Raw genomic sequence first — 23166 nt, forward strand, 5'->3', positions numbered from 1 at the left:
TCCCACTCCAGCCCATAAATAAAGGGAACAATCTCCTCAGCTACCTTCTTTCTCTGGAGCCTGTCTCATGTCACACCTGACAATTGAAGATCACTTTTTAAGCATTACTTTATGAAACTTCATGATCAACAATGCTATATAGTTTAGCATCTGAGTTTTTACACGCAAAAAAAGCTTTGAAAACACACAGGGTTTGGAATGCAAGAAGGGCTATGAAATCCAAACCCACAAAACAAGAATGTCAGCTTGTATGCATTATCACAAAGTGCTCAAAAATGCAATTATGGTTCACACTTTATCTCTTTTCCCCTCAAAATTATTTGTCACTTTATAGATAGATGGAGTTGAGAAGAGGGGAAGGTTTTTCTTTCCAGTGTGCATTTGGAAACCCTTTCAAAAGCTACAGATGTGTATGAAACAAATTCCTAGTCACATGGATTCAAGCCACAGCATTCTTCCCAAACTACCACTCAAGCAAGCCAAGAATAATCTAGCCAGCCAACTTGAATGTAGGAAAGCTATAATGTCTATTGCCTGGGAAACCTCTAAATATCACTTGTACATGCACCTTGGTTTATAAAAACCATTTCAGTATTGTATAAAGGAAAAAAGCTATGAATTACCAATTACCAAGAGATTGTCAAGCACTATGATAATGGATGCTAGACTGATGTGTAATTCATATTTAACAGAATGTAGTTCGCAAAACTTTAGCACATGTAAAATTTTTTTAAAACTTAAGATACAGTTCATAAAAGAATATATACATATAGGTAAAACTAGAAAGTGTTCAATTACATTAATCAATGATACCTATTAAAATTAGCAAAAATCTAAAATAAAATCAGCTATATTATGCAGTTAATTCAAACGATTTAAAAAATTTATCAACATATATCAAACACCTTAAAAATATTAAGTACTTTGACCTGGTTTATAAAATTCCAGGTCTAACTTTCACTGGTCTAACCTTAAAAAATAAAACCAAAACAACTAAAATGTAGTATGTGGAAAGATGTTCATTGTAGCACAATTTGTCAAAGAGAAATTGTAAATAACAAAAGAAAAATGGTAAAATGAATTATAGAACACATACCAGGGAAACATTTTATTTGCTCATTCATTCACTGTATTTCTAAAGGACTTAAGACAACTCATGCAATGATATATTACATAACCATGAAAATTTATGTTTAAAAAGCATGTGTACAATGGGAAAGTGCTCATAAATATTAAGAGGAAAGGCTTGGATACAAAATCACATGTGTGTAAAGGTAAGGTTGTAAAATATGTAATCTTATCTTTCTTTAACAACATGTAGAAAAGGGAAACCATCAAAATATTTAAAATAGTATGTGTATGGTCCTAGCCAGTTTTGCTCAGTGGTTAGAGCATCAGCCTTGGACTGAAGGGTCCTGGGTTTGATTCCAGCTAAGGGCATGTATCTTGGTTGCAGGCTCAATCCCCAGCCCCGGTCAGTGAGCGAGTGGGAGGCAAACAATTGATGTGTCTCTCTCATATCGATGTTTCTCTCCCCTCCCCCCACCCCACTCTCTCTGAAAAGCAATGGAAAAAATATCCTTGGGTGAAGATTAAAAAAGAAATGGTACATGTATGAGTGGTAATATGGTGGGAGAGTAAGAAGCCAGGAAAATTCCTGCACAAATAGAATGGAGAAACTGAGGCAAGAAAATTAAACAAGGCCAAACAGTTTGGGCAGCTTGCAGCCAGCTTGTTAATCCCAAGATTGTGTTAATGGTTAATACCTCTTTCCTTCCTAACCAGAAAATACATAGCTTAAATCACCCTGGTTTGGGAAAATAGAGAACAAAGACCTAATTAATGCCATTTTTGCCAGCTAAACCCAAGAGCAAATATCACTTAGGGGATGTTAGGGCAGGAAGAGGGGAAGAGGAAAAAAGGGAGAATTTATCTCATCATCAACTGAACAAAGAGGTCAGCAGTCTTGGGACTTGCCAAGATAAAATCACAAGATATTCTCATAAATTCTGGGAAAAGCCACAATGAAGTAAAAGGAGGACCTTGAAATCTAGCCTGTTGCCCAAGATATTCAGCAGAGGAACCTTGAAACCTGTAGACAAAAAAGTATAAAACCCCTAAACCTCCACCAGGCAGGGTGCTCGGACCAGCTGGGCTGCTCACCTATGCTTTATGCCAAGTGTATTTTAAAAATTTGCTTACCTTGCTTCCTTAATAAATTTACTTGCTCTGTTACAATGCTGCTATCGTTTGTCTGAAATCTTTCTTACCAGATTGACAAGAGCCGAGGAAGGGACAGCCCTCCCCCTCCAACTCAGGGGGCTGTCCAGTAATAGTAACATTATAGGTGAATTTTATTCTCTTATATTTCATAAGTTTTATACACTGAGCTTATATTTTTATAATAAAATGTTCATATATATAAAAATTATAAAACAAAAAAAGAGCCCTGGCTGATGTGGCTTGGTGGTAAGAGCATTGAACCGAGCACTGTAGGGTCTCAAGTTCAATTCCCAGTCAAGGGCATGTACCTGGGTTGCAGGTTCAGTCCTCAGCCCCAGTTGGAGCATGTATAGTAGGCAACAAATCGATATGTCTCTTTCACATCCCCCCTCCCCTCTCTCTCTCTCTCTCTCTCATTTGCTCTCCTCCTCCCTCCCTTCCACTCTCTCTAAAAAATATCCTCAGGTGAGGATTAATAACAACAACAACAACAAAAGACAAAGATTATTTTAAAAATAAAAAGTTTGCCTTTCTATATGATGGTTTACAAGAAGATAGCTCTTCCTACATAGCCACATTGAAAAAGGAAAGTGAAAATGATGCCTAAGAGAAAAAAATCCAAACTGGAAATTAACCTCATAAAATAGAAATTTGTTTATCAATTAAAGGTATCAAAAGAAAGACAGAATAAAGAGATGATATATTATAAGGTTGTTGGGAGGGGAGATCATTGACATAAACAAGAGAATGCCAGAGACAGGCAAGGAATTTTAATCTTGAAATCAAATAACCTATCAGTGAATTTACGGTAACATGGTTTTCTTGTTTAAATTGTAGTTTCCAATACACCTAGAGACAGAAAGTAGAACTGTGGTGAATGGGTAATGAGTATGAAGTTTCAGCTTAGAATGATGAAAAAAGTTCTGGAGATGAATGGTGGTGACAGTTGTACAACATTGCAAATGTACTTAATACCACTGAACTATATACACGTATAATGTTAAATGGTAAATTTTATGTTATGTGCAGTATTGTGATTTATAAGACATATGTGTGCATATATATATCATTCAGATGACCAAAATGTATTTCTCATATATATTTGGCCCTCGTCTACAGTTCCTGGCTTACAGCTCCCCAATTTCTTGGAATATCCTAAGTGCTGAGAGCAACAATGGTGTCTCTTGTTATGTTAATGAGGTGACTTTTGCACACAACCCCAGGGTAGGGGCTGGTTGTCAGTGGAAACCAACCATGTGTTTTGAGTTTTGGAACTTTCAATCACACCCCAATTTCCAGGGAGGGGAGAAGGGTTTGAGGTTGAATCCATCACCATTGGCCAAACACCTAGTCAATTATGACTATGTAATGAAACCTCCATTAAAAACCCAAAAGGACAGCTCTTAGACTTTTTCTGGAGAGTTTCCACCTATGGGAATCAGAATGCTACCATGTGCTGGGCTTCAACTCAATGAGGATAGAAGCTCCTTTATTCAGGACCCCACCCTATGTACCTTTTCACCTAACTATTGATTCCTACCCTTTAATGCCTTTAGTAATAAATCCATAATCTAAGTGAGTAAACAGGTTTTCTTGAGTTTTGTGAGCCATTCTAGCAAATTAATTGAACCCAAGGAGGAGGGTCATGGGAACCTCTGATTTGCAGCTGTTCAGAACAACCTGGGCTTGCAACTGGTATCTGAAGTGGAGGGTGATCTTGTGGAAATGAGCCGTTTACCTGTGGAATCTGATTCTACCTCTGGGCAGATGGTGCCAGAAGTTAACTGCATTCTCAGACACCAGCTTGGTGCTGTGGGGAAGCCTCTACGTACAAGTTGGACTTTGGTCTGAGAACCCTTTCATTATGTATATTTTACCACAATTTTTTTTTTAACAATATATCTTTATTGATTTCAGAGAGAGGAAGGGAGAGGGAGATAGAGCAATAGAAACATCAATGATGAGAGAGTCATTATTGATCAGCTGCCTCCTGCACACCCCCTGCTGGGGATCGAGCCTGAAACCCAGGCATGTGCCCTGACTGGAATTGAACCATGATCTCTTAGATCCTAGGTCAATGCTCAACCGCTGAGCCACATCTGGCCGGGCTACCACAATTTTTGAAAAAGAATACAGTTAGATCTGATTTGAAGTAGATTCAACTGGTGAGGTGTATATTCAAATTAGCGCTCCGAGTTCTCAGCTTTTCTGAAACATTTCATAAAGATGTGAGCACAACTTATTAAAAGGAAAAGCTATAATTACACTTTACTAGCAGCTTTTTCTTAGAGGGTAAATTATTGCATCTGTTTAATAATTCTTCTAATGTAGCCAATGTTTAGTTTTCAAATATTAAGAAATCATGCTTCATCTAAACAAAGGTTTAAAAGTAAAGTAGTCATTAGATTCAAAGAAACTAGAATTGAGATTGCTAGGAATTCTGGTATTTACGCAAATTTGTGGTAAATCAGCTATGAGTATAAATCTCAACAGTAAGCACCATTCCTAGAAACTATACAAAATATATTTAAAAATTGTCCCCATAGTTCTGGGAAGAGCCTCAGTTTTCCTTAATATATGCAGTGGAAGACATATGATGATAAAGCATTCTACAAACAGAACTTTTCTAATTTAAAATAATATTCTGATCATAAAAAAAATCAAGAAACAAAATAAAAAAATTAAAAAATAACTTTTCAGGATTCAAATTCCATATCCAGTTTTCTCAATTCACTTTAAAAACCTCACTCACCCTTCTAGTGTTTTCAAGGATTTTGGGATCGGGTTTTCCGTAGTTGGGTGGATTGGCATATGGGTCATATCCGAGTTTGGCAAGCATGGGTGCGATCACTGCCATGTCTTGTAAAACATCTGGAGGTATTTTCCCAACCCATTTTGATAGAGCTGCCATATTGACTGGTTTGATGACTTGGTCTGTTGATCTCTCCACTCTGAAAACAATATAATATGAATAAATACTTATTTAGAATATCAAAAAATAGTGTTAAAAGACCACTGAAAATTATTTTTTGATAACTTTAAAAATTATAAGTGTCTCCATTACAAAGCAGGCACTGATCAGGCTTAATACTATTTACTAGATATTTTTTTAATGTTCTAAATTTGACAGTAATTATTGGAAACCTCAGATTTCTAGAAATAGGAAAAAGGGTCAGCCAATACCATCTGCACAAAACGTGCTGACATTTTAATTACATCATTCAGAAAAAAATATGGCTACTTAGAAAACCAGCTAGTCAACTTATTTGAAATGCATCAAAAATAAGTAAGATGCACTGATGAATGACTAGTGGACAGATATGTGATAAAGCAAATACAATAAATCTTAATTGTATAAGATAATGAGTGTAATTCTTTCCATTCTTTGTACATTTGAAATATTTCATAATAAAATACTGGCAGGAAACCAGCAAACCATGATCCATTAAGAATGCAAAATATTCATTTGTTCTATCTTTCTGTTGACTTCCTGAAGAACTCTACTTTCTAAGGAAGAAAAAGAAGTGCTGTTTACATTTATGACTTTCAATATTACAGAATAAATATGTTCTACTTTTTAACCTAGAAATTCACTTTAAGCTTATAGTGATTATATTCACTATATTTGACTAAATAGCTCATAATCTTAGGAAAAACATAACATAAAATGACACCTAGATACAAATTGGTTCTGAATTAGCAGATTTTGGCCAAATGACTATAAAACAAAAGTGCTTAAGAGAATTTTATATCATAATACATAAGTCATTCAAACAGTCTTCTAATAATGGTAAAAACCCTTTTTCTTTAAGTATATGACCTCTCACTTCAGATCATCACTATCTGATGAGAAATCCCTCAAAGGGGATTCCCTGCCTAAAACAACAGACAAGAGAAAATGGAATTGTTCTTCCCTGGAATTCTGTGAGGCCACTAGCTCCAGGTTTCCTTCCTGCCTCAATAGGTACATTCTTTTTTCCTCTCTTAAAAATTTCCCCCGGACTCCTCTTAACCCTCTGCTTTCTTCACTCTACACATTTTCCCTGGATGACTTCATCGCTAATGACCTTTGCTTGACTTTCTTTACCTGTGAAAAAACGTCCTGGCTTGTCCAAGACAGGTCCAGTTTATACCTACTGCCCAGCTTAAATTATTAATAGCACATCTCACTCACTCTCATAACTGTTCATTTGTATGATAAATTATATAGTCATGCTACTCACATACTCTCACATGCCATGAAACTAAGGTGGTCCAAAACTGGACCCATCATCTTCTGCTCAAAATCTACTCCTTTTCATGTACATCTTATCTTGATAAATGGCACAGCACCTATCGACAAGGCAAAGCCAGGATCTGGGATGGACAGGGAGAAACTAAGACCAGTTCAACAGACTTTATCTTTGAGTAGAACAATCTCTCCTCCATTCTTACTGCTACTACCTTCATTCATGTCACCATCATTTCTTACCTGGACTACTACAAAAGCCTCCTAATTTTTCTGCATTTAAATAGTTGGCTCTCAGGCCCAACTATCTATCATTCCACCAGAGTATAAGAAGGGTCTGTGTCTTATTAATCTCACTATTACCAGCACCTAGCAGAACATAAAATAGATACTCAAAAAAATGTTGATTAAATAACTAAAAACTTTTCATGAAATAAAAACCCTACAAATTTAGTTGCACAAATATGCTCAAGAAAAGTCAAGGATCATATCTTTATAAGGAGACCAACTGTCACAAGATGAAATAACTAGGCAACATCACGGTGCACACTGCATGGCATTTACTGTGGCTGCATTAGGAATGTTAGAGAATGTGAGAGCTGTGTCTGCAGACGGGGATAAACATCTCCAGAATTTAAAAAGGTTTACAGTACACACAGAATAACATTTTCTGTTCATTCTATATCAGGTATTTTGCATATGATATCTCATTTCATCCTTAAAACAACCTCAAGAGAAAGATATTATCAGTCCCCATTTTTTTTTTTTAAAATATATCTTTATTGATTTCAGAGACAGGAAAGGAGAGGGAGAGAGAGAGAGGTAGAAACATCAATGATGAGAGAGTCATTGATCGAGCCCGCAACCCGGGCATGTGCCCTGACCAGGAAGGGAATCGAACCCCGATCGCCTGGATCCCAGGTCGACGCTCAACCGCTGAGCCACGCCCAGCCGGGCATCAGTCCCCATTTTTCAAATGAGAAGGTATCACACAGCCTGGAAATAATGAGGTTAGAATTTGAACCCATGTCTGTCTAACTCCAAAGTTCCCATTTTTCCTCCAGTTTCTCTCTACTGCCATCCTATTGATTATCTTAATTTTTACATTCTAGGCCTCCCTGAAAACCTTGGTCTTTTGCCCTGTGGAGAGTGAGCAAGTTGGTCTGCCACAATGGCAAAAACATACAGATGTTCTATCCATATAATACGTATATATAGTGCTGTGCTGGTAATGTTTAACAACCTGCTCTCCAGGGAAGAAAAGGCCAGGATTTGTTGCATCTACTGATGTCCATAGTGCAAAAACTCCCACCATGGCTGATTTCAAGCTACCAACATGAAGTCACCAACTGCAGAGTTGGGAAGAGATGTGCAAAATGAACTTTCTGCAGCTGGGGCAGGCTAGCTCCAGCAGACCACTGGATATCTACAGGGCCACAGTCTCTTATTCCAAATTTTGAAACCCATAAAACTCTAAAAACTAAACATATTCATGTAACTCATTTAGCAGCAAAACATGACCTGAACTTATCAGAATCCAAGTGTAGTCTTTGTTCTACTTGGTATAAACAGTCATACTCTTTGATGAGGAAATATTAATGTGTTTGATTACAGAGTGTTGATCCAGAACCAACAGAAGATGTTGCCTAATGTGTTATGCACATCACATGACCTTTCTAAAATCCAAAACTTTCTGAATTCTGAAACACATGTGTGTTAAGCACTGGAGTCACATATAAGGTCTTATATGTCATGATTGGGAAGTTGGATTTATCTTGACACTGCTGGGGAGTGACAGAAGGGTTTTAATTATAAGGGTGATATGATCAGAATATCATTATCAGCATTCAATGCTAATAACTATGGGAGGAGTCCACTGAAAGATGGGACAGCCAGGGTAAGAAAAAACAGTAGATGTTCAATTATATATTGGAAGTGTTGAGAAATTATTAAAGTTTCAACTAGAGCAAATAAGATGGAGATAGAAAGAAGGAAATCTCTATAGTTTGTGGGGTTTTTTAAAAAGAGACATTTATAAGGCTTAGTGGCCAATTTGATATGTGTGGAGAAGGGAAAGGAGTCTAGATGAATTCATATTTGACCTGAAGGACTGAATGGATGGCGTTATCATTCATTATAATAGAGAGCATAGAGGAAAAACATAATGTTGTTGCTTTGCTTTGTTTCAGGTGTAGGGAACAAAGAAAAAGGTAAACTGATGGTCAGAAAGTTACCAAAGGTCTAAAGAAAAATTAGAGACTGGAGTGTAGTATGTGCTCAGTAAACAATAGCTATTATTATTTTTTCATCCAGATTACAGCACTGGTTCATAAGTGAAAGCCACTATTTACCATAAGGATTGAAGAAATGACTTAAAGATAAAGTCCAACCATCTCTTGTCTGAAAGGGTTAGAACTCTAAAATGAAAGAATTTGGAAAGGCTTTTGTTATATAACCACTGAGTCACAGGATCCACTAGCAGCAAATGCAGTTACTATGGGCTCCTTAGGGGAACAACTTGGAAAAGCCTACTGCATGTCAGTCAGGTACTTCTCTTTAAGATAGGCGTAATGGCATTTTATATTTATTGAGCATAAAATTCAAATTAAACATTTTTTTAATACCCACTATGTGTCAGATATTGAAGATGCAAAGATGACTGACTAGGCCACAGCCCTCCTCTCAAGAAGCTCAGAGTCCAGTAAGATAGATAAAATATATATGTGATTAATATACAGCGTGATGAATGTAATGACAAAGGTTAGAAACCAAATTATGAGAATGCAGGTGACAGAACTAGGCTAATTCTTCTCCTGGGCAGGGACACATGAGTCAGGGCAAATTACCAAGAAGCTAAGGCAAGAGTTAGCAATCTGTGGGTCACAGGCCAGATATCGTCCCACTGCCTGTTTTTGTCTGGCCTTTGAGCTAAGAATAGCTTTTACATTTTTAGTTTTCTAAAAAAAAACCAAAAGAATAATATTTTATAACACACCAAAATCATATGACATCAAACTTCAATATCATAAAATTTTATTGGAACACAGCCACGTTCATTTGTTTACATACTGTCTATGGCTACTCTTATTGACAATGACAGAGTTGAAGAGTTGAGATAAAGACCAGATGGTTCCCCAAACCTAAAAGTTTTACTATGTAGCCTTTCACAGGGAAAAAAAAAAAAAATTGTCAACCTAGATCTAAGACTATATCTTAAGGGAATGTAGGATCTGGTGAAGAGGGGAAGGGTCTCAGCTGACCTCCTTCCTCTCAGAAGGGCCAAATCAACTTTCACACGCACGAGAGAACCTGGTACGTTTAGAGAAGGGTATGTGCAGGCAAAAAGGATGTACTGAGGCTATCTGGGTGGGGAGGGGAGGGGGGAGTGTTTGCTTTGCATGTATCAGGTTCAAGAGAGACATCTGTTGATCTATAAGGATGCATAAGTAAAATAAAAATGAAATAGAAAATAAAAAGCAATCCTCCAGGTCACTGTCTATTGGTGAGCCACACAAATTTTCCACTCTTAAACTCTTAAGAGTTGCTTCTTAGTTCCAAGTCAGCTCTTTGGGCTCCCCTTTCCCCTTTCCCATGGGTTCTAGTTATTCAGTTTGCCTTTTTCTAAGAGGTAGAAGGTGTCGTAGGGATAATGCAGACCTGGACGTTGGTAGCTTTGTGATCTAAGAAAACTGATTCTCAGAAACCGGGGATAATGACCACCAACAGGCAGAGACAAACTGGCCCAAATCTGGTCTGCTGCCTGATTTGTAAGTTAAGATTTACTGGAACACAGCCAACCCCGCTTGTTTCTGCACTGTCTACGGCTGCTTTAGTTCTGCAACGTCAGAGCTGCACAGTTACGACAGAAATCATAAAGCCAAAAATATCTGGCCCTTTACAGAAAAAGTTCCCCATTCTCTGTTCAAAAGTGATTATAGAAAAATGAGCCTGTTCCAGAAAGCCTGATTTTCTTTTTTAGAAAACAACCTGCAGGCTGGATGGGAGCTCATCAAATCTCTCTTACTCCTTTGGTCTTTCCAGAAATTAACCAACACTTAGGTCTGAAGTGTGCTAGGGTATAAACTAGTTACCATTCTAGTATCTTCAAGTCTCCCTGGGACCTTAAAATATGACAGATTGGTATATTTCAGAACCTACAACCCAGGCACAGCACTGCAGGCAAGATACCTGTGAATCTGTAGGTTCTCCCCCAGTTGCAAGTGTCCAGGTTTCCTTCCCACTGTAGATTCCTAGTAGAAGGTTCTCCTCCTCAGAGAATGGGGACAATGCCACGGCCCTGAAAGACTGAGGTGAACACAATCCTCCCAGACACTCATTTTAAAAGCATGGATCTTCCATGAGTCTTAGTCAAACACTACACCAGGCCAGCTGCCAAACACAGGTGTGAATTACAATACACAGCAGCTACAGGAAACCAAATCCTCAGGACTAAAGCACCAGAACTGGGACGGACATGCAAAAAGGAATGTGTACAAGAGGACATATATGGTTAAGTTTTTTACAGTAAAACTAAAGATGAAATACCACTAAAAGTCATGTTTTCAAAGATTACTTCACTTCTAGAAAATGCGCAGTTGTGTCTTGTGAAAAAGGATCTAAGAATGTGCACAAGACAGAAATCTAATTTTGTAAAAATGTGTCATATATGCATGCTATATATATGCATAGAACCATACCAACATGCTAACAATGAGAGTGATATGACTAAGTGTGGTTTTTATTTTCTAAGAGTCACTCAGAAGTCTCATAACTTATCTGAAGCTCAACATAGTCCAAACTGAACTCCTGATCTTACCCCCCAAATCTACTATTTCCGTAGCCCTTCCTATCTCGGTTGAAAGCAACTTCATTCTTCTGGCTGTGCAGAAAAAAAAAAAATAAAGTCGGAACTGTCTTTTGACTACTCTCTTTCTGTCATACCTCACATAAAATCCATAAAAAATCTTATCAACTATACCTCAAAATATATCCAAATATTATCACTTCTCATTAACTCCACCGCCATTCCCCAGTCCAAGCCAACATGATCTCTTGCCTGAATTTCTACAATATTCTTATAATAGTCTCCCTCCTTCTTCCTTGACATCCTGTGGTCTACTCTCAGTATATAAGCCAGATAAGAGCCTTTAAAACCACAAGTCAGATCATGTCACTCCTCTGCTCAAAATCCTACAAAGCCTCCCAGGTATTTCAAGTCTAAGTCCTGAAAATGAGAGGGAACCTGAGAAACCACAGAATAGTTTTTTAATCTCACCAAATCATCCCTTGAAAACAAAGAAACCAGGCAGCAAAACTAAAAACCCATGAACAACATTTAAAACAAAACTTTGTGACAAAGTAGCCCCTCAAACCCTAAAATTCAAGCGGGTAGAGACAAGCAACACAACCATGACACCTGCATAGAATGGCTGTGTGGGAAGAGGAGAAGCAGCAGGGCTTTGGAAAGACAGCTGTGCCCTGAAAGTCACAGCAGACCTGTCCTGAGAACTGGGAGTGGTTTCACCCAAACCAAAAGATGAGTGTGAGGGGCCCTTGGTAAAGTCTGAAAGGGGTCAGGGAAGGCTGGGAAACATGAACTCCTGAAACCAACCAGTCAAAGCTACTTTCTGAGACAGGGCACCACACTTTGTAGAAACTTCTTGGTGTAAAATCAGAATAGGGACAGAGACAAAGGAGTGAGAAAGTTCAGATACAATTGAGGAAGGGATATATAGAGCAAGGAAATTTCAGAAAGCAAGCCACCATATTATTTAATACTTTACAAAAAAAACAGAAAAGGGAGAGCTGCGAAATTAATAAAAATATCCTGAACCATTCTTCCTTCTAAATGTTCAAGAAAACTATTTTCATCCACAAATAAGCAACAAAAAGTAAAGGTCAAATCTCATATACAAAGTTATTATAAGAAAAAAAGAGTCCCCGGAACCATTAGTCATCAGCTGTCCACTGTGACCTGCCTAAAATAAAACAGGAACCAAGTCACTCCTGCCTTCAGGGGAAAATCCAAATTCCAAGCAGGACATGGAGACCCCTGAGGACCTGGCCCCTGCTTAACACTTCGGCCTCACTCTAACACCAGTCAGCAGTGTTCCCACAGGAGCATGCCCTCTGAAATTTGTATCCTAAAATTTTGAAAAAAGAAAAACGGAGGGAGGGAGGGAGGGAGGGAGGGAGGGAGGGAGGGAGGGAGGGAGGGAGGGAGGGAGGGAGGGAAAGAGAGAGAGAAAGAGAGAAAGGGAGAAGGAGAGGGAAGGAGGGAGGGAGGGAGAGAGAGGGGGAGAGAAAGAAAAGAAAAGAGAAGAGAAGAGAAGAGAAGAGAAGAGAAGAGAAGAGAAGAGAAGAGAAGAGAAGAGAAGAGAAGAGAAGAGAAGAGAAGAGAAGAGAAGAGAGAGAAGAGAAAAAAGAAAAAAAGAAAAGAAAAGAAAAGAAAAGGAAAGGAAAAGAAAAAAGAAAAGGGGGAAGGAAGGAAGGAAGGAAGGAAGGAAGGAAGGAAGGAAGGAAGGAAGGAAGGAAGGAAGGAAGGAAGGGAGGGAGGGAGGGAGGGAGGGAGGGAGGGAGGGAGGGAGGGAGGGAGGGGGGGGAGGGAGGGAGGGTCGGTCCTGGCCGGGTAGCTCAGTTGGTTAGGGTGTTGTCCCCAGACGTCAAGGTTTTGAGTTTGATCCCCAGTCAGGGCGCATACAAGAATCAACCAATGAATGCATCAGTAAGTGGAACAACAAATAGATGTCCCTCCCTCCCTCCCTCCCTTTCTCTCTCTCTCTCTCCCCCCTCACCCCCTTCCTCTGTCTCTATAAATCAATTACAACAAACTTATATAAAAAATGAATAAAACAAAACAAAAGAGGGAACAAGAAGAATAACACTCCTATGGGTAAGGAAAGCAGCCAAAAACCCATGCCCACAAAAAATATTAAAATTGTAACTTACTACTTTAAAACAAGCTAAAAGATATTAAGAAAATGATACAAGACATGAAAGAAGAACATAAGGCATAATTATAAAAACTCAGAAATGAAGTAATAGAACTCAAGAAAAAATTAGAAATAAAAGAAAAAAATAAATCATTTCAGAAATGAAGAATAAATTTGAAGAAAAGAGTTAATAAATATAACATACTCTTAAAAGAAATTAAAAATGGAATAATGTCTCCCAAGATTTAAATCTTTTCTAATGTAAAATAAGTGGAAATAGAAGAAACATTTTAAAAATAAAAAGTAAATAAAGAGATAAAATGGATTCAAGTCAAAGTGACCAAATATTAAAGAAAGGCCAGGAAACAAAAAACAAAACAAAACAAACTCAAAAAAAAAAAAAAAAAAAAAGCATATGAACAATAGGGGTGTTTCAAGACGGATAAAAATCAAAGTTAGGGAACAGAGGAGGGCCCAGAAACCAAATTCAAAGAAAACAGTCTTCTAAAAAACTGTTTAGGTATATACTGACAGAGTACATGATCTACCTGGGACTGTCTGCTTTATAATGACCAACATCAAGACATATTCCAGTAAAATGATGGGACCTTAAAGAGGAAAAAGTCCTTTGAGCATCTAGGCAAAACGAGCAGGCGACTTATAGGAGAAAATAAACAAGCAAATGAAAAATAAAAATCAGAACTAGATTATCAGACTTTTCAACATCAACACATTTTGCCAAAAGAAAATGGAACAATCTATTTAATATACATATAGAAGAAAACTGAGCCAAAAAATGTATGTCTAGTAACACTGACTTTAAGGTGTAAAGGGCACAGAGCAAAATTTAGAAAGCAGGGGATACTGTTTCCACAGACACTTTCTGAAGAATCTCCTAGCGTGCAAGTCAGCAAACGTTCTGTAAAAGACTAGACAGCAAATATCTTAGGCTTTCAGGCCACAGTCTCCTTCATTTTCACAAGTTTAAAAATTTGTAAAAACCATTCCCGGCTCGCAGGCCATACAAAAACAGATGGCAAGCCATAGTTTGCTAATCCCTGTACTAGAAAGTGAGCTACAGACATCCAGAAGAATGAGGGGGCACTGGAAAAGGACTGGGGCATCCTGGCCAGATAGCGGTCTTGAAATACCGTATTTCACTAAGGGAAACTAAGGCACGTTGAAGAGATGACTGGTCCCTGAGCTGAGCTGAGCCTATAACATCTTGTTACAGCAGGTAGTAAGGAAATTATCAGACCCTACTATGGTCATGGCAAAAGTATGCAGCAGCCAATTTGAAGAATCTTCCAGTGGCCAGAAATGGGGAAATTTGAATTTCAATAAAAATAACAACAGACTGAAATCATCAGATTGGTCTCTTGGAAGATATGATAAGGAACCAGCTCATTATTTTGAAAACTACCAAATAAAGAATCAGAATCAAGTATTTATCATCCCTTTTTCCTGTGTGAATTGCAAATCTGGGTGACCGAATAGTAGATGCAGGGATGTACCGCTTTATAAAAGTTTTCCAACTAAAATATATATAAAGGAAACCAGAATAGAATATCTAAATTCTGTAAGAGGCAACTAACTGATGAAGCCAGGCACTGAGGGTGCCTACTAAAATCACAAAAGGAAAGAAAAGTACACATAACGGGCAGCCTTGCCAAGTCAGATCTTGGGTCTGATTAATCCTCCAGATTCTGCTGCCAATTTGCATGAAGTGCAGAATTCAGAAGAATATGTTGGACAGTCAGCAGTTCAGTTGTAAATAACTTTATAGGCTAAATGACCTAGACTCTTCTAACACTAAAGAATATGGTAAAGAAAGAAACAGATGAAAAGAAACTTAAAAGACATCAAATTATTATCATTATTTTTTAAATATATCTTGTTGAATTTAGAGAGAGGAAGGGAGAGAGAGATAGAAACATCAATGATGAGTCACTGATCAGCTGCCTCCTGCACGCCCCCGATGGGGGGATCGAGCCCGCAACCCAGGCATGTGCCCTGACTGGGAATCGAACCATGATCTCCTGGATCCTAGGTTGACGCTCAACCACTGAGCCACGCCTGGCTGGGCAAAAGACATCAAATTACTTTTAATGGGTAAAAATATAGTATATAGGGATGCACAATTGGGTGATAAAACTATAAAGAAATATAAGGAAGTGATTTCTGACAGTACCAGAATAGTGGACAGATTCGGGGAAAAGGAGATTTAGTTTGAGAGAGCACACATGGAAGGGCTTCTGGATTGACCGGCAGAGTTCAATTTCTTGACACGGGTGAGAGTTATAAGGGTGTTTGACTTATTAAAAATCATTAAAATTTTTTTAAAAATTTTTCAATTCATTTTTAGAGAGAGAGGAAGGGAAAGGGAGAGACAGAAACATCGATGCGCTGCCTCCTGCAAGCCCCCTACTGGGGATGGAGCCTGAAACCGGGGCACGTGCCCTGGACCAGGAACGTAAAAATGGGCAACCCTTTGGTGCAAGGGACGGTGCCCAACCAACTGAGCCACACCAACTGAGCCACACCGGCCAGGGATAAACTATTTTAAAACTGTCCTTACAATGGTCTTCAAGACCCTATACAACATAATCTGACTCCACAAACTCCTATGCCCACGTGGCTAATACTCTCACCTGCGTAGCTGAAGGCTAAACTATGGCTAAACGAGAAAAGTAGCTACTTAATGTAAACTCACTGCAACATATATAATGTGTGTGTACATTCTGCCCCATTCCCATCTTTAATATTTGTTCCACAAAGGCAGGAATTCTTGTCTCTTTTGTTCACTGCTCTATCACGAGTGCCTACAATGGTGCCAAGCATGTAACAGAAGCTCAATAAATATTTGTTGAATAAGTAAATATACGGGAGAAATCTGTTTCCAATTCTTCAGATGAAACCAGCATTTCTAGCTTTAAATTAATAGTACAAGGTCAAGGAAAAACATTTCTCTCCTCCCGACGAACCTTCGCGTCCTCTGTGCCCTGGTCATCTGGCCTTATCCTTCAGGCCCTTGAACACTCTGGAAGGAAAGCAGCTCTGCTGTGGTGGTGTCTCCGCTAGTTTTATTCTCTCTGGGTAGCGACACTTTGGTGTTTGGCCAGCCTTGCATTCTTTGCAAGGAACAGATTTCATTTGTTTTTTATGGCCTGCAAGTAGTTGTAAAAGCACTGGCACTTCAGTTTCACAAAAGTTCCCTCACTTGCTCATTCTGCCCGGATCCTCCAGCGGGAAATAACAGAGCCAAGCTGCCGAAAGGTTGCTAATAATTGCCCTTACCCCATTCTGGACTTCAGAAATAAACATTTGTGACCAAAAATTCAACTACTACCTAAAATCAAGTAGTGTAATCAGCAGATTCATCATTAGACCTAGGTTTATGTTTTTTCTCAAAGATACTTTTAACATGTTACATCTTAATTAAGGCTTTTAGCAGTTACAAATAATGAAACTGGTTGAATTTCCTTCTACAATGTTTTAATTGCACAGTATTATTTCTCTCTGATTCAAACAACATTAGCAGAGCAATAAAGACATATACTTCTAGATCTTAACCTAACTTTCATAATATGGAGTACAAACAGAACTTCAAGAACAGCAACTTTTCTTAAGTGTTTAATTCAAATTTTTATGTCTACACCCATGTAACCACCACCCAGAAGACAGAACACTCTTAGCCTCCCAAGTGACTCCTTTGTGTTGCATCCCAGTCAGTACCCCAAATATAACCACTATTCTAACTACTATATAGATCAGTTTTACCTATTTTTGAACTTTGTATAAATGAAAACTTACACTATATACTTGTTTGTGTCTTGCTTTTTATGCAAAGGATACTGTTGGTGAGATTCAACCATGTTGTGTGTATCAGCAGTTTGTTCCTTTTTTATTGCTGAGTAGTATGTCACTGTATGAATTTACCACATTTTCCTTTCCCATGTTGATGGGCATCTGGATTTGTTTCCAGCTTTTTGCTATTATTATAGTGCTGCTATAAATATTTTTGTATAAGTCTTTTGGTATAATTTCCTTATGTGTATAACTTCTTTCTGTTGCACATATACCCAGGAGTATACTGGATTGGTCATAAGGTAGGCATATGTTTTGCCAAGTAGCTATAACAAGTAGTTTTCCCAAGTAGCTATACTAGTTTAACACTCCCACCAACATTAAGAGTTCCCCTTGTTTATATCCCTGCTTACATTAAACCATCCATTTAATATTAACCATTCTGGTGGAAATGTAGGGGTATCTCACTATGGTTTTAATACGGATTATCTGTTGACTAATAATATTAAGCCTACTCTTTTATTTACTCAGAATTAGAATGGTGAAAAGATCTCACCTCATTAATCTATTCAAAAATTATACACTGAATGAAGGAAAGGGGAAGGACTCCTGCAAAGTAGACAGAAGTGTGAGTCTTCCTTACCTTCTTAAAGCAAGTGACCTTTGGAAGCCCTCCTTTTTCTAGGGACCAATTAGGCCAACCCTGAGTCAATCTATATAACTGAGTTTATCCATTAAGAAATTTTATATGGATTAGAGTCTACTGTTCTTTCGTTTCAGCCTTAAGGATTTCCTTTAGCATCTGTTGGAAGCTGCTGGTGAATTCTCTTAACTTTTGCTTACAGGGATCATCTCATTTCTCCTTCACTTTTGAAGGACAGTTTTGGCAGACACAGAAGTCTGAGTTTTCTTCCTTTTAGCACTGTGAATATGTCATCGTGCTGCCTTTGGAATCCATGGTTTCCAATGAAAAGGCAGCTGTTACTCTTACTGAGGGTCCCTTGAATGCCATATATACTTTTCTCTTACTGCTTTAAAGATTTCTCTCTTGGGCCCAATGAGTGATTTTTCTCATTTCAGTTATACTTTTCAACTCCAGAATTTCTATCTAGCTGGTTATTACAGTTATATCTTTGTATTGATATTCTCTATTGGTGGGACATTATTCTCATACTTTGCTCTTTTTAAAATGTATATATTTAAGGTATACAATGTGTTTAAATATACAGAACACTGTGAAATGATAACTACAGTAAGGCTAACAAACATATACATCACCTTTTTTGTATATGGTGAGAACACTGAAGATCTACTCTCTTAGTAAATTTGAAGTATGCAACCTAGTATTATTAACTACAGTCTCCATGTTGTACATTAGATCTCAAGAACTGATTCATTCTACATAACTGAAGCTCTCTGCCCTTTGATCAACATCTAATGGGGAGATGTTGGTCAAAGGGTAGAAAGTTTCATTTATTATTCAATCTGAGGAATGGGAGGGGAAGCATACATAACCTAGAGACCACTGAGATATCATATCCCCCAACACCTTGCCCCTGGTAAGCAGTATTCCACTATTCTGCTTCTAGGTATCTGCTTCCTAAGATTCCACATACATGTGAGATCATGCAGCATCTGTCTTTCTCTGTCTGGCTTTCTTCATTTACCAATGTATTCCAGGTTCATACATGTTTTCACTAATGACAGGATTTCCTTCTTTGCTAAGGCTGGGTAATATCCTATGTGCATGTATGCCCCACTGTCCTTATCCATTCACCTGTCAACAACACTTAGGTTGTTTCCCCATGTGTGAATAAAGCTTCAGTGAATATAGGAGAACAGGTTTCTCTACGAAATACTGACTTCATTTCCTTTAAATATAAACCCAGAATGGGATTGCTGAATTATATGGTAACTCTATGCTTAATTTTTTGAGGAAAAACTCCATACTATTTTAGATAATGGCTGTACCAATTTACATTCCCACCAGCAGTGTACAAAGGTTCCCTTTTCTCCACATTCCCAATACTTTTTATCTTTGGTCTTTTTTATAACAGCCATGAGATTATATCTCATTGTATTTTGATTTGCATTTCCCTGATTATTAGTGATGTTGAGCACCTTTTCATATACCTGTTGGTATATGAAGACATTTATATGTCTTCTTTGGGAATATGTCTATTCAAATCCATTGCCATTATTTTAACTGAGTTACTTGGGGTTTTTGCTCTATAGTTGTATGAGTTCCTTATATAGTCTAGATATTAACCACTTATCGCACACATGGTTTACAAATATTTTTTCCCATTTTGTAGGTTGCCTTCTCATTTTGTTGATTATTTCCTATGCTCTGCACAAGCTTTTAGTTTGATGTAGTCCAACATGTTTATTTTTGCTTTCACTGCCTGTGATTTTGGTGTCATATATAAAAATCATTGCCAAGACCAATGTCAAGTAGTTTTCCCCTAGCCCAGCCAGCATGGCTCAGCAGTTGAGCATGGACCTATGCCCGGGTTGGGGCTCAAACCCCAGCAGGCGGCATGCAGGAGGCAGCTGATCAGTGACTCTCTCTCATCATTGATGTTTCTCTCTCTCCTTTTCCATTCCCCTCTCTGAAATCAATAAAAATATATTTTAAGAAGACATTTTCTCCTATGTGTTCTTCTATGAGTTTTATGGTTCAGGTCTTATGGTTAAGTTTAATCAACTTCAGGTTGATTTTTGTGCATAGTGTAAGATTAGGGTTCAAGTTCATTCTTTTGCATATGGATATCCAGGTTTCCAGCACCATTTATTGAAGAGACTATCCTGTCCCCCATTGTATATTCTTACTGTCAAATATTAGTTGACTAATAGTATGACTAAAATATTAGAGATATTTCTGGGCTTTCTATTCTGTCCCATTGGTCTATGTGTCTGTTTTATGCAAGTACCACACTGTTATTACTATAGTTTTGTGGACCCTGAGATCTCTCTGTTAATGTATCTTACTATATTAGTAGCTTAAGGGAGAAAAAACATCATATGACTATTCAATTAGATAAAATTTAATCTCTGTGGTAGCCTGCTTCTAAAATGGCTCCCAATAATTCAGTCATACAAAAAGCTCTTTAAAGAAATTAAGGGTGTGCCCCCCAGTTCTTCTCAATTGCACCACAGGCCTCTAGGAGGCTTAAGCACATTGCCCTTTAGCATCTCAGCAGAAGTCCAAAGCAAAGAATAGTTTATTTCAAAGAGATTTGTGGGTATAACTATTATCCAATCCAATGAACCCCAATGAGATTTACTAAAACCACACAGTTTTTGAGAAAAGTTTATCAGCAGCAACACTGTCATCTTGGATAAAAGAGATAGAAATAGTATAAAATGAAGATACACGGGATTCCCAAAATTCTTCTGGCAGAAAGTAAACTGATAAGACCACATAATTACAAAACCTGTGCACTTGTCACCAGGTTGTGCCACCACATCATTAATTCATCTTTAAACTTCTACTGACTTTCTTGTATTCTCTCCAAGACATCCCAGGACAAAAGCAGGCTCATCTTGTCCAAAAAAAGATGAAAATTCCAGGGATAGCTAAACCTGCAGGAAGGAATCAAGGGCCTTAACTAAGACACTGGTTTGTGCCACAAAGACCCGAAATGGCATCTGAAAACCCCCTCTCATGTGACCTTTTGAAAAACTTTTCTTCATGCCCAAGAGTAAAGATTTAACTTAAAATAAGACATGCGATGTATGGCCAGGCATGTTCCAAGCCTGTTTGGGAACAGCGCATGCTCCCTTGGAAACCCGAGAACTCTCCACCCCTAAATGCTCCTGCCCACCAACACTCTAAGACTTCCAGTTCCTTGGAACTGGGGAGAAGGGATTTTTAGAGCATGAGCTTATTTACCCTTCTCCATCCCTTGGCCAAAGAATAAAATTTCTGACTTGTTTTACAGAACACAGTCTTGTTCTATTGGTGTGAGCAACACCAGGCAGAAAGACGAGGATTTGGGGTCTTTGACCCACAGGGGTTAGTGACACCATCTTTCCTGGAAAAAGAAGGCTCACTCAAGAGCCCAGGGGGTAGAGCGGAGACTCACGGAGAACAATCCCTAGAATTACCCCTAACTGATAGCACCAAAGGCAGTTTCCTTCTTCTATTTATGTAATTATTTCCCTTCCTTTTCTCATAAAAACTCCTTGCCTTAACCCTGAAATTGGGACACAAATTTGGGTTTCTGCCTCAATCTGTGCCCCTGGATCACAGTCTTTGTTACCTTTCACTTTGGCTTTTTAGGTTAACATTTTATACCCTAAAAGGTCAAACGTATCCCTGTTAAAACAGTGGTTTTTTTAAAAAAAAACACAACCACACATTATAATCCCAACCTCTTAAAAGTTTTATCATTTCTATAAATTTTAGAGGATGTTATAGTCATTTTTTTTTCTTTAGAAAACAAAACAGAAGTTTTGCAATTCTGTTTCACTTCAGTTTTGTTAAATCTAAGCAAAATTAAGTGTTGCCACAACCAGAGTCACCTCACTTCTAAGTATTTTTGACACCAAGGTTTCTTATGAGATTTCATTTGAAAAGAGTGTCCCACTAGTAATAAAAGTTTGAAGCAACTGGTCTACAGGATAAAATTCAAGGTCTTTAGCATAAAATACAAGGCCTTTCAAAGCCTGGCCCCCATCAACTCTCTCAGGTCTTGTTTCTCACTACTTCCTTTCTGGAAACGACCTCTCTAGCAACACCAAACTGCCTATATTCCTCATGAACACCACGATGTTTCTCATCTTTGTAAATTTGTCCATATTGTAACTTCCAAATAATTACTGCCTGGCTTTGTTTTATTTAATGTTTAACAAATATATTAAACTATGAGAAACAAATTCCACATTATGGGCCCTGGAGAGGCTAAGCTTGGGTGACTTCCAATACACATAGTGGGAGGGCAGAGTCCCCAGGTCAGGTATAACAGGGCAGTTGCTCCCTGGGTCTTTTTGTGGCCCCACGTTGGGCCAGGAGTCACACAACAAGAAGTTCTCCATCCCATCTCTTCTCTTAGGACAGTTGTAGAACTAGAGTTAGACACAGGCTGCTCTCAGGAGTAGTATCTCTTGATGGTTCATTTGGCTGAAGAAGGGAAAGACATTCTGGCCATTCAAGGAAGAACTACAGCACTCCAACCATGGGTCACCCAAAGAGCACAACATCCTGTAAGTCAAAACTGAATGATTTTCTCTTTATCTGTTAAACTACTCTTCCTTTAGGTCAATGGTTCTCAACAGCAGTGGGGAGAGGGATCATTTTCCCCCCAGGGGGCATTTGGCAATGTCTAGAAACATTTTTGGTTGTCATAACTTGGAGTGGCGGTTGTTAGTAGCATCTACTGAGTTAGGTCAGTGATGTGCTAGCCATCCCACAAAGCACACGGCAGCCCCCACAACAAAGAATTACTGGCCCCAAATGTCAACAATGCCAAGGCTGTTGGCACTACTGATAAACGCTGCTATATTTCTCAGTTTGATACCATATCTTCCAGGAAAGCCTTCCTGAACAACCCAGACTGAGTTAGGTACCTCTTCTTGATTCCCATAGTACTTAGCATTGTATTGTATAGTCATGTGTCACTTAACGATGGGGATAAGTTTTTAGGTGATTTTGTCATAAAGTGTACTTCCACAAACCTAGATGGTATAGACTGCTAGGATTATGGTATAGCATGTTGCTCCTAGGCTACAAACCTGTACAGCATGTTACTGTAGTGAATACTTAAGGCAATTTTAACACAATGGTAAGTATTTGTGTATCTAAACATGTCTAAACATAGAAAAGGTATAGTAAAAATATAGTATAAAAGATTTTTTTAAAATGGTACAACTGTACAGGGCTCTTACCCAGAATGGAGCTTGCAGGACTAGAAGGTGCTGTGGGTGATCAGTGAGCGGGCGATGAGTGAATGTGAAGGCCTAGGACATTACAGT

At 38.3% G+C, this 23166-nt stretch overlaps 1 protein-coding gene across 1 annotated transcript in view; it reads right to left on the reverse strand.

Moving 5' to 3' along the window:
- TPST1 (tyrosylprotein sulfotransferase 1) overlaps nucleotides 1-23166 on the reverse strand; it is a 60670-nt gene that overhangs the window by 15225 nt on the left and 22279 nt on the right. The window contains exon 3 of the mRNA XM_087815627.1: nucleotides 4976-5174. Coding sequence (XP_087671753.1) covers nucleotides 4976-5174 — 199 coding nt within the window. The remainder of the gene's footprint in view (nucleotides 1-4975; nucleotides 5175-23166) is intronic.

Source organism: Miniopterus natalensis, chromosome 3 (genome assembly GCF_054644295.1).
Source record: "Miniopterus natalensis isolate mMinNat1 chromosome 3, mMinNat1.hap1, whole genome shotgun sequence".
Lineage (NCBI taxonomy): Eukaryota > Metazoa > Chordata > Mammalia > Chiroptera > Miniopteridae > Miniopterus > Miniopterus natalensis.